Below are 13,332 nucleotides of genomic sequence, written 5' to 3' on the forward strand. Positions count from 1 at the left end.
AGCAACTGCCCCATACTGGATTTAAACTCTCAATCCCAAGGTGGAGGGCTATATTAGTAATATGTTGTAAACCCTTAATTGGGGAAAGCAAGTTTAATTTGCAGATAGTGTACAATTCTGGTTACAAGTGACAGTCTATCACTTGACATTCATCAACATGCCAGGGGTTAAATTCTCAAACCAGACTTTGTGTCATGTTTCTAACGACTTGACAGGGGATTTCACTTATTTGGTTTGATTAGTATAATGTCCTATTAACAGGCAGGGTCATTTAAGGACATGCCTGGTTTGATGGTGGAGGAAAACCAGAGTATCCAGAGAAAAACCACCAACCAGCAGTCAGTCAGTACCTGGCAACTGTTCCACATAGGATTCAAACTCATGACCCAGAGATGGAGGGCTTGTAGCTATATAGTAATATGATGAGGCATCTTATCCACTCGGCCACTGCAGCTCACTTATTACAGTCTTTATATAGAGCTTCAATCTTTATCAATCAGCAGGACAATTATACAGCACTTAGTTTACAATTACAGCACAATAAAATTTATTTTAAAGAAAGAAAATCTACTTTTCTTGCATTAAAACTCTAAATACATTCATAATTGATGTATCTACAAAGATATATACGTTCATCTGTACAAAGGTCATATAAGAAGCATATCTGTATCTGTAACAAATCTGCACACGTGCACTCACTGCACTCTATATACTGAAACGTAGACAGCAACAAACGGCAAACATTTATTTAATAAATCAAAAATATTAATTGATGTGATGAAACATTTATATACTGCATATATTTATTTCCACTGAAAATGGCAGATACTATATGTAAATATTGATTAGAACCTCTTTTTGTGTCAGAAGAAAGATACTGGTATTCATCCTGTCACGATTCAGAAGTTAGCATGCATGCCAACGCACATGTTTCCGATGACGGTATTGATTTTAAATTGCAGTTTGAATTAGCTGCTGATGAATTGTGTCAAGTATAACTAATTCACCCCTTTAGAAACATTTGAACTCTTCTAATTCAAAAGCTGGGAGAGTCCATTGTGGAATTTTGGGGTAACTAAATTCAGTCTCAATTATAACACATGTTATATATTATAACACATGTTATATCTAACCAACAACTTAACTTAACTGTAGTGAAAATACCATTGTCATGACAAGATTAATGGTTTGTCAATCTCAGAGCTGACTTTTCATTCTTTTTTTGTGTGTATAATTTCATTTTTTTATTTGTTAGAATAAAGCTTAAAGATGCTCCACCGTCGACAGAGCATAAATGATATTCTCATTTGAACAAAAATTGGTGTTAATCGTGTATATATATGCTAATTAAAACAAAAAATAATATAAAAATTTTATTTCGCCTTGGTGCATGCGCAATCAGTAGTTCATCCCATATAGGATATAGTGCTACGGAATTTTTTCGGGATGCAATTAATTATTTTTTCATTTTTTAACTTGAATTAAATTAGAAGCTCAAACTTTTTAACGGTGGTAATGGTATAAAGTAAGTAACTTTGTAACTGAAGAAAAATATTTAATTGTCTACTCCTGTTTGTGATAGTAAAAAAATACCATTAGTCAGCGGTGGAGCATCTTTAATCACTTTTGAGTAGATCCAAATGTATGAAGATAAGTTTTGTTTCATGTTCTGTATGTCATGAAATATTCAACACAAATATTTACCTCAATATTAGTAAGTATGTTTTGTCACAAAAGACTTTCATTTCCTCAACTCAAACAAATGTACAAAGTTACTAAATGGTTCTGCCAAATGTGAACAAAATGGATTTCATCAACTCCACTAAATGCCCCCCACCTATTTTGATATCTAAAATCTATTTCGTTTCATGGATGTATTTCTATTAATTTATTGAAAACTGAACAAATTGAAGTTATTTTTTTCATAATATATATTAATCTTGCTCATTTCCTCTGTATTTGAACGAATTTGATATGTAAACGTTTGCACGTGAATTTTAAAATAGGGAAAGTCAAAGTCCTTCCAATGGTTCTTGCCGGAGATGTAAATGTACGTAAAAAAATGGATTTCTATCGATTATTAAAAACTCCTTATGACTAATTGGTGATGTTTGATATTGTGCGTTTCCCTTTAGACTAAACAACTCTAGTATTGTTCATTTTAATTTTGTACGTCTTTCTATTAATTTTGAAAATCTGAACAAATACAATGAAGGACATTAAAAAATTTCATATCCCGCAATATATATTTCTTCTTCTTTTTTTTCTACGGTTATTTTTTTTTTCTCCATTTTAATGATATCTTATATGTTATCCAGTTTGCCTTATGGTGGTAAAGTTTTTTTGTTTTTTTTATTTTTATCAAAAGTCTTACACGTTAACAGCTACCCATAAATAAGTGCAAGGAAGAAACATCACACTAACAAAATTGATTAAAATTTGGTCAAATTCATTCATGCAACTATATATATAGGCAGATGCTATCAATCTCATTAACATTTGATAGAACAATTATCAAAATGAATTCCTCAGGATGAATGTCTACTCATCTTAGTGAATGAGATTTGGGTCAGTATACATCTGGGACTAATCCAGTTTATAAACTTGATTATTATAACACAGAGTTATCTGCCCCTAATGGAAGCTTCGCTAATTTTATAAAATTGGTTTATTATAATAAAGAGTTATCTGCCCTTGATGGAAGCATTACCACTTTTATAAACTCGGTTTGTAATGATGAAGAGTTATCTGCCCTAGATAGAAGCATTGCTAGTTTTATACACTCGGTTTGTTATGATGAAGAGTTATCTAACCTTGATGAAAGCCTTGCTAGTTTTATCAACTCGGTTTATCATAATGAAAATTTGGTTTAATACAATGAAGAATTATCTGCCCTTGCTAGATTTAGAATGCAATGAAGAATTATCTGCCCTTGCTAGATTTTTAAACTCAATTCATAATAACAACCAGTTATCTGATATCCCAAAGAGAAGACTCATTTTCTATGTCAATAGTATATTGAAATATTTTTTCTATGAAAAACCCATCTGCAGTATAAAATGAATGAAAAAATTATCGAGGAAAAAAGTCATTCATTTTCTGAAAATTTCCACAATATGAAGAAGCTAATTCAAAATCTATCCCATGAAATTTCTAAACACTATGTAATTAGACAACTATAAATTTGAACTGGACATAATTATTTTTAGGTAGATATCTGACAAATATTGACAAGTAAAGGGAGACAACTCCAATTAGTATTGTTTTTTTCAAATAAAAAGTTAAAGAAAATAAAATGCTGGCCAAATTTTGTTAGAAATATTTCACAAAATGTTCAGTAATTTTTACTTTTGTTATAAGCAGACAAGACATGAGTTTCACAACGAGCTTGAAGATTAACTTTTAAATGTAGCAGGTTTTAAAGGCCCACTACCTTTCAGGAGCAAAATTTAAAAGTTTCTCAAAAACCTAAATAACATAAGACAATACATATATCGATGGCCTAAGATGAAGTAACAACACCAAACATATGCAAGATTTCATGTGTGATATATGATAATTGTGGAGATTAATTTCGCTGTTTTGCCGTCTGTTGCAGTGATAAACTACCGCGCAGTAATCAGGACGACGGCGGGAACATAAGATAACCCCCATTATTAAAATTAATATTTTATTCGTTCTAATAATCTTTTTCAAAAGATGATGATGAGTGTAGTATTGACAGTAAGTTGATAACTTTTGTGACTCTACAAGATTTTACATTCTTATTTTGAAAATTGAAAGTTGGTTCTGAAAGGTAGTGGGCCTTCAGTGTATAGAGTAATACCGCCACCTCCTAGCCTCTGTGTATATCAAAAAAGAGGTTTTCATAATAAGCATTAAACCATACCGAGAAAACAGAGAGGGGCTTGACTTGGTTGACCTATGATCAGTAGGCCAGTAGCCGGACAATTGACCCATTCACATACCAGAAATACACGAGATAATGGGGACAGCACCGTCTAGTAAAACAGAGATGTGGAGTGTGAACATGTAAATATCAACATTGATAAGTACTGTTACACAGGTACTACTGATAACGACCTCGCACTACAGGTAAATTCACCTGGTACTACACCATCACATGACCTTAGATAATAGCTAAAACGCTCTTACATACCAGTGTCAAATTTCCACAGAGCTCTTCCTAACATGTAAGGGAGATAACTCTATTGATAATCTAATTATGTATAATTAAAAGGGTCAAGGGATTTAAATCCAAGCAGTGCTCTTTCTACCATAAATGGAGGATAACTATATTAAATAGAAGGGCAGGGGGTCAAAATCTCATTGAGTTCTTTCTAAAGGAAGATAACTCTATCTAATAAAGTTATATTTATAAAGGTTAAGATATCAAAATCCCAGTGCTCTTCCTATCATGTAAGGGAGATAACTCTATCGAAAGAATAATACTTATAAGGGTTAATTATAAGGGATCTAAATCCTAGTTTTCTTTATTCGATGTAAGGGAGATAACTCTAATGAAAAGAAAGTCAAACCGTCGCAATCAAAGTGCTCTACCTACCATAAAAGGGAGATAACTCTATTGTATAGATGGTTAGAGTGTCAAAATCCAACAGCGTTCTTCCTACCATATATGGGAGATTACTCTATAGTGCAATGTTTACATGTTTTAAAATCCAGTCATATAAAACAATCAGCTGATCCCATTCAATGATATCTCACTAAGATAGCACGTACCATCCTGTTTCTGTGTGATCTGAGCTAGGTTATCAACTTATCATACAGGACCCACGGGTGTCAGTCTATAGTAAAATTTGTTTATGTAAATAATGTTAGCTTAACGTTATGTTTAAAGAGTAAGAGATAGAACGAGAAAGAATTAAAAGAGTTACGGATAGCATCCACCAACTGAATCAAAGAATGCAGGACAAAACATGCCAACATACATCAAAGCAGGATGGGCCATGACAAGATGGGATTGAATGGGACAGATATGGGAAACACTATAAACAAAATATCAGTAATTGTTTACACGTTAAATAGGTCAATACAAACGTAAAATCAACAACTAATCAACAAGAAATCTGAAGTTGTTTGTTTACAACTGATAAAGTATCTCATGTTTACAATAAACTTTCAAAAGGAGACATAATCTGCATGCCAACATGACATTACAAAATAGATCTAGAATGACAAAGCATTTCAACACAAATATAACACGAGTAATTGTATTGACAGAAAATGTTCTTATTATATCTCCTATAAATTATTGGATTTTTAAGTTTTTATCGGGTTATCCATAGAATTGTATATTACTCTATGCAGGTATATTTCCAAAAGCCAATCAAAGGAGTCAGATATATAATTTGGAGATGGGGAAATGAAAAGCAGAGATCAATTGTCATCTCATATTTAATGATTAATATTCTAACCATGTCTAACTTGTATCATAGGTGAATTCAGACAGCACTTGAAATACCAAATTAAAAACATTATCTCAAGTACAGCTGAACAACAGCAGATGAAAGCTTATTTGCAAGTTGTATCTTAATATCACAGATTAAAACTGGACCAGATGCTAATTATCACAGTACACAATAACATGACCTTTGACCTTGTATTGCAGGTATATCATATTATCTATTTTCTGATGATATACCCACATATGGAAGTCCTCATGATAAAACATTGTGGGCCTAGAACCAAACTAACACTGATAAATGTCTCCATTTTTTTAAATGGCTTAATCCTTTGTCCATGTATACAATTACAGTGACCTTTAATTTAAATTTGACCTACATGCATGGCTAGACAAAAAATAATACCAAAATGAATTATGTAATACCTATGATATAATTAACCGTTTATTCCTCAAGAAAAAAAAGGTTCTCTTTTTTCAAACGTACAAGTTTCTGTTCAAATTAACTTGAGAAGCCATTTACTGACTTGAAAATAATAACCTGATGTCCATACTGATAGAGTTGTATCATGTTCGTCAAAGTTACTTTGAATCTCTATATAATATCAAAATTGATATTTCAAAAGGTTTTGGAGTTTCAGAATTAGGAAAAAGAAAAGCTATATGTTATACTTGGTACACAGAGTGGTAACTTGAATTACATACTTCTGTTCAATGTATTCATTGAAACCAAAGGCTCTTGTTGAATTTCACAAAGTCTGGTTTCTACGAAGCGTTTGTAATAGTCCAACAGACTTCTTGAAAACGTAGGTACATTGTTAAAATTTTTGTTTACGTTCTATTAAATATGCTCCATCGCCAACAGAGCATAAATGATATTCATCACTTGAACAATAATTGGTGTTTAATTGTGTATGCATATGTTTATGGAATTTTTTCGGGATCGATTAAACATTTGTTGTAATTTTAACTTGCAGTAAAATTAGAAGCTCAAACTTTTCAATGGTGGTAATGGGGTAAAATAAGTAACTTTTGCAACTGAAGAAAAATATTGAATATTCTGCTCCTGTTTTTTAAAGTGAAAAAATACCATTCGTCAACGGTGGAGCATCTTTAATAATCAGGGCCATTTAAAGACGTACCAGGTTGGTTGACGGAGGATAACCTGGAGTACCTGGTGAAAAACCATCAACATGCCATCAATACCTGACAACTGCTCCACATGGGATTTAAACTTGTGACCCAGAGGTGGGGTAATTTTGGTATTATGCTGGGAGATCTTAATCACTCAATCTCAGTGACCCAGAGGTGGACGGCTTGTGGTAATATGTCGTGACATCTTAAACACTCCACAACGGCCTGTTCATGGTCTCATATTGTCTCATATCTATTTTTAACTACTAATCATCTGATTTTCTGACATACAGCTTTTCATCCATTTATCCTTATTTTCCATCCTATAATTAAATGCCAGGATCATAAAAAATGAGTCAGGAAATACAGAAACTCCTAGAAAAAGTCTCTAACCTACGTATACAGTCAGTTCTTGATAGCTGCTCCACATAGGTTTTGATCTCCAAACTCAAGAGACACTAGTAAATACTTTCACCTTTCAACCAACACAACCCAAAAATGAAGGACCAATGCTAAAATGAGGTTGAAGAAAATGTGTACTTACCTGGTTTGATACGACAAGAGCGGGGGCATTGTTCCCTAGCAACGACTTTAATGGTTTGGTTTGTGGCTGTTTGTTCATAGCTGCTTCGTTCATCTGTTTCGCTTCTTCCTTCATGGCATCTGTCGGGGCCACATAGAATCGCTTCCTCTCGTATTTTTGTACCATAAAATCCTTCACTTTTTGTTCTTCTCTGGCGTCTGGTTCAGGTCCAGACCGACTGTCATACAGCCCTAGATATACCTTCCTACAAAACTATAAACATGGAATTTCGTCAGTGATTCAGGTCCAGACTGACTGTCAGACAGTCCTAGATAAAACTTCCAACAAAACTGTAAAACAATGAATTCTGTCAGTGATTTTCCGCGTAATTAAACAGAATAAAGTACATCTTGCAATTTCTTAAAATTCGGTTAATTTTTTTTCTTCTTATGTAATTTTTGTAGTTTGCTTTGAGAAATCAGAGCCAGACATATTAATAATAAGGTTAAAACATACATCTATGCATATGTGAGTTATTATAAAATACATTAACCGATTTAGAATTTATGTCGAGTACACTTAATATTTTTCTGCTATTGATGTATCTCTAAAACATAGAATATCATTCAACGTATATCGATCATCACCATATTTTTAGCCCTCCCAATACAGAGTTATCTCCCCTTGGGCTTTAGACCTCATAAGCTAACAATCATTCCTTACCAAAATTTAAAGTAATACAGATAAATTAACAGTTGATAAAATATTTTTAAGACACTCTATTCTATCTCTGCATAGAGAGTTATCTGCCCTTTCGGGTAGGTATTTATTGTGACGTCATTATTTTGTAAGCGAAATTCACATCGTTCTCTCTGAAAAGTATGATGTTCGCAAACACATGATGTCACAATCAATACCTACCCAAAAGGGCAGGTAACTCTGTAATATGCAAATGCAGAATGTATACTTACATCATTGCCGTGACATTTGAGAAATTCCATCTCGTCTGGTGTAAAGCTTGTCATTGATATAGATTTGACGCGATGTGGGGGGTTAATACCTCTCCTGTAACAGAACATCTCAATACAGTGAACCAGGTTTATAACGAACATTGATATAGATTGATATAGATTTGACGCAATTGGGGGGGGGGGGGGGGGGGGGGGGGTTGGGTTAATTCCTCTCCTGTAACAGAACATCTCAATACAGTGAACCAGGTTTATAACGAACATTGATATAGATTGATATAGATTTGACGCAATTGGGGGGGGGGGGGGGGTTAATTCCTCTCCTGTAACAGAACATCTCAATACAGTGAACCAGGTTTATAACGAACATGCTACGTGCGTAATCATATACTATGTCTGTTAGTGTTATGTGTGTATAACGAACTATGCTTAAAATGATTTTGTTGGTACCCAAAAGTTTGTTATAACCGTGTTTTACTGAAAAACAAAGATAGGAATATTGATTTTGTTGGTACCCAAAGGTTTGTTATAACCGTGTTTTACTATATAACAAAGATAGGAATATTGATTTTGTTGGTACCCAAAGGTTTGTTATAACCGTGTTTTACTGAATAACAAAGATAGGAATATTGATTTTGTTGGTACCCAAAGGTTTGTTATAACTGTGTTTTACTGTATAACAAAGATAGGAATATTGATTTTGATGGTACCCAAAGGTTTGTTATAACTGTGTTTTACTGTATAACAAAGATAGGAATATTGATTTTGTTGGTACGTACCCAAAGGTTTGTTATAACCGTGTTTTACTGTATAACAAAGATAGGAATATTGATTTTGTTGGTACCCAAATGTTTGTTATAACCATGTTTTACTGTTAACAAAGATAGGAATATATCATGTATTGTCAGGGTTCTCACTAAGTTTTTTAATAGATGGTTGAAAATTAATAATAGGTGGTTGAGGGCCACAAGCCCCCATGGGGGTCAATACTTATTTATGACAAAAATAGCCGGTTGTAAACAAGGAAATACACGGCTGTTTTTGCCGGCAACCGGCTTATAACGAGAACTCTGATTGTATTCAACATAATTAGCTTCAAGGGTGGTTAAAAAATGATAACAAAGGATGATACTTATTAGGGAACAATCTTTGTGGACAAAAACCTCAACAGTCAGTCATGTTTCTAACACTTTTCATATACTGTCACAGTCATTAGTGATGGACAATCGCTTTGAAATCATGATTGATCATCGGTTTTTAATCGGATATCATATAAACTATAATTGATTATCGGTTTGTAATCAGAATCATAAACCGATTGATAATTTCTGTAGAGAATAAAGTGTACAGCAACCCAGTTCAGATTGAAAATTAAAGGTATCAGTTAAAATATATGTCAAAGTTATATATCTACTACTTATATACATTTTACCAATTTCAGAATTTGATTAGCCATTTTTCTATTCCGGAATTTTGGATATTACAGAGTTATCTGCCCTTGTGGATAGGTATTGACTATGACATATATCATGTGTTTGTGAGCCATCGAGTGTCATACTTTTCACATAAAACGAGAAAATGACATCATTATGGGCATCTACCCGAAAGGGAGGCAACTCTGTAATATATGCAGTAAAGTAAAAAATTAACACCATACAGCGTAGTGAGAAAATAGCTAAAGATATTAATAGACCATGCCTTCACATGAAACCTAAACAGGACGGGATGGGACCAGGACTGGACAGGACAGGATGTAATTAACATTATAATTAGTATATACGTACTACCGATATTGCATGACTGATTTGAGTCTAGGCCGTAAGTTTGCAATCAAAATGCTAAATACAAAATAGTTAAAGCTAACCTTTATATGTATAATAACACATCTGGAAAAATCTATTAGCTGCGCAGCTGTGCAGGTATATGTATAATTTGATCAATGTTGATCCATCATAATCAGAACCTGTTACAATCAAATTGTCCCAAGCATACTTCAACATGTGTGCAGGTAATAGGTATATGTATAATTAGATGAATGTGTATTCATCATATTCAGAACCTGTTACAACGAAATTGTCCCAAGCATACTTCATACATGTGTATATTTAATAGGCATAGTAATTATGTTGTAGATGTGAGGTTGCATTGTATATATTTTGATAGGAAGCCAGCACTGCCCAGGAAGGATATTTTTCTGACATCCTGCCTCAGCTGAGTGATCATGATCATGATTATGATGTTTCTATATATAGCTATGTATGTACCGGTGTAGTAATCAGTTTAAATCCAGGACACCGATAAATCAGAGAACAAGATTTAGAGTATCACTGTATGACAAAAATGTACATATGGACTCAATATTTTTGGATCAAAATAATATATTCACCACTCTTTATTTCATCATCACCAAAATACACCACCCTGAAACACATTTTAATTAAGTTTTAATTAGCATAATAGCCAATCAAAGATGTTATGAAACATAAACATCATTGTTGACAAGAAGTTGTTTCAAAATTCAGACGCCTAAATAATTGTTTCTAGTTTAAATAGGGATGCTTATATAAGATATGTTACCAAATTTTTATTTTCCCGTAACCAAATAACATTTTGACTTTGCACATATATTCATTTGTTTATAAAGTCAACAGCACTAATTACATCTAGCTGTAATTTATATACAGCAGTGTTTCCCACAGCTCCGATTAGCATGGCGCTGCACTATATATATGCCCTTAACCTTTTTACCTGCCGCTATGATGCTGCTACGTGATCATTTTTGTGCCCCTCTCATGGTCATTTAAAGCAGTCAATGTGCCCTTTTCTGAACTCAACACCACATGCCCCTTTTTTTCCCTTCAAGGGTCACACTGATCATAACCAGCTTTATTAGTGACCACTGCCAGACAAATTTAAATTAATTAGTCTCTGGTGATGGGAGTAAAATGTCATATGCATCAGCTAGCGAAAATGGTGATATGTAGTTCTTATATTAAATAAGATGGTGGAATATTCTTGTAGCTAGACAAGTAATTATGGCATTGGCCATGCATTCATTTATCTTTTCTTGCATAATATATATATACAAACGTATATTATGTAATAATAACAAACTTATGTTATCATGTTTCTTGTATATATTAAAATTCTTTACATTAGAAACAATAGATACAATATATAAGCTACATATATATACAGACACTGGGTGTTTGTATTGTTTAATAAAAATTATATGCGTAGTATAATCAAGGAACATGTATTTCATATCTGACTGGAAGATAATATGCATCTGTAAACATCTGCAGTGCTATATTTTGTATATTAGGTCCTATACATACAATACTGCTTTCTGTAAATCTGAAATATTGTATATATTGGTATTTGTATAGGCTTATATTAAAAACAATTTCAAAAGGGTTATGGTGGTTATCTGTTGTATAAAAGTTATAAAAATAGTCCATGACATAAGAATGGTATGATCATCGATGACTAACATTATTGTGAGTTTTATCTAAAACATTTTACAAGGGAGGTAAACTTGCATAATGAGTGCGAGTTAAAAAGAGACGCCCCCTGTCAAAATATTCCTGCTAAACTAGAATTGTTTACAAATAAATAACCAAACTCATATCAACAGTACCGGTCATGATATTTTGCAAACCAACCCAAAGTTCTTGAAGTAAATTATTTGTGTCTCTGTTGATTGTCTATGCTGACGATAACGTTATGTTATTGATATGACATGAATGACAGTTTGTACCACGTTTTGAAACCGCACAGGTGAACCTTCTACTTACAATATACCACTACAAGCTGTACACACGAACGATCCCACCGTCATATTCACATATGTCGGCCCTCTTTGGTGACAATCAAAACATTGTTTGTTATGTGGCAATGCAGCCATCTCTCGTAACATTTTCAGATGTTTTTCATCCTGTTTTCTCTTACTCGACGCCATTTTCGTCGACGACATTTTACCGGAAATAACCTTCAGTTCAACGTTAAAGGGAACTAACTCCTGGCGCAATATTAGCCAGGTACAATGTGTCACAAAGGTGTGCCCAAGGCGCTCATATATTTTATCGACAAAGTCTGTCACAATAGAACGTGGATATACGTTTACATACAAATACTATATAATATGCATAAATACAAACTTAATTAGAAAAATTTGGTCTAGACAAAATCTATCCTACACAAATGTGTGTAATTTTTATTTATTTATTTTTAAATTAATTTCCCACCATTTTCAGTACTTTTCCTGAAATTTAGAAAAAACAGAAACATATGTTTCTGAGATAAAAGTCTCAATATCTGCCTTTTTGAAACACAAAAATTGAAAGTTTTAACTAAAACAGCATTAGAAAATTTATAACGATGACATAAGATGAGGTTACAAAACCAAACAAATACAAGCATGAGTCCCTGTTTAATCTATATGCTAATAGTTGCTTGCATTAATTTCGCTGTTTTGACGTCTGGCGCAGTGAAAGTCAATAAACGCGCAGTAATTAGGATGATGGCGGGGAATCTTAAGACGACACGCCTTATAATACGAAGCATATAATCTATTTTATTAAATTTTTCAGAATGTAATGATAAGTGTGTTATTAACGGTACGCTGGTAATTAACTTTACAAGTTTACGACTCTAAAAAATTATCCACTTCGTTTGTACACAAAATTCGTACACACCTAATTTATGTTCGAGTGGAACAACAGAAAAAAAGAGAGAAAATTTATGTAAAATATGTCTTTTGCATATCGTAAATATCACGGAAATGTAAAACGAGATTTATGTTTTTTGAGTCGATGTTAAATTTCACAATATTTCCCACCGTCGATTTGTATTTAGAATATACAAGGATAATTCTAAATGAATACGCTACCATTTCTTGATAAACTTAATTGAACACCGGATATACATAATTAGGAATATATATATATATGTCCAAGGACGTATATAAAGCCTTGATGAAATGTATGTAGCAATGAGAAATCAATTCACAACTTTAAAATGTTATAAAAGAAACGTCTCAGAAATGGGTGCATATATATAAATTACATGTACGAACCGTTAATTTGTTGAGGTAAATGTCACCAGAACAGTAAAACACCATATTAACCGAATCAATGAAATATCTTTGAAATGGTGCATATTATTTACAAGAAAACGGTGGACATAGGACAACACCCTGGTGAACTCATAATTTACAAGCGCAATATAAATAGTTTATAATTATGTAATATTTACTCAAAGTTTCTCAACTAGGAACCACAGAG

The 13,332-nt window shown here is 33.0% G+C and overlaps 1 protein-coding gene across 3 annotated transcripts in view; it reads right to left on the reverse strand.

Moving 5' to 3' along the window:
* LOC138307600 (arf-GAP domain and FG repeat-containing protein 1-like) overlaps positions 1-12,027 on the reverse strand; it is a 39,838-nt gene extending 27,811 nt beyond the window's left edge. For all 3 annotated transcript variants that reach the window (XM_069248406.1, XM_069248405.1, XM_069248404.1), the window contains exons 1-3: positions 11,845-12,027; positions 8,051-8,144; positions 7,101-7,352 (exon numbers count right to left, since the gene is read on the reverse strand). In XM_069248406.1, the coding sequence (XP_069104507.1) occupies positions 7,101-7,352; positions 8,051-8,144; positions 11,845-12,023 (525 nt within the window). In that variant the 5' untranslated portion in view covers positions 12,024-12,027. The remainder of the gene's footprint in view (positions 1-7,100; positions 7,353-8,050; positions 8,145-11,844) is intronic.
* Positions 12,028-13,332: the final 1,305 nt, after the last annotated feature.

Source organism: Argopecten irradians, chromosome 14 (genome assembly GCF_041381155.1).
Source record: "Argopecten irradians isolate NY chromosome 14, Ai_NY, whole genome shotgun sequence".
NCBI classification, from domain to species: Eukaryota; Metazoa; Mollusca; class Bivalvia; order Pectinida; family Pectinidae; genus Argopecten; species Argopecten irradians.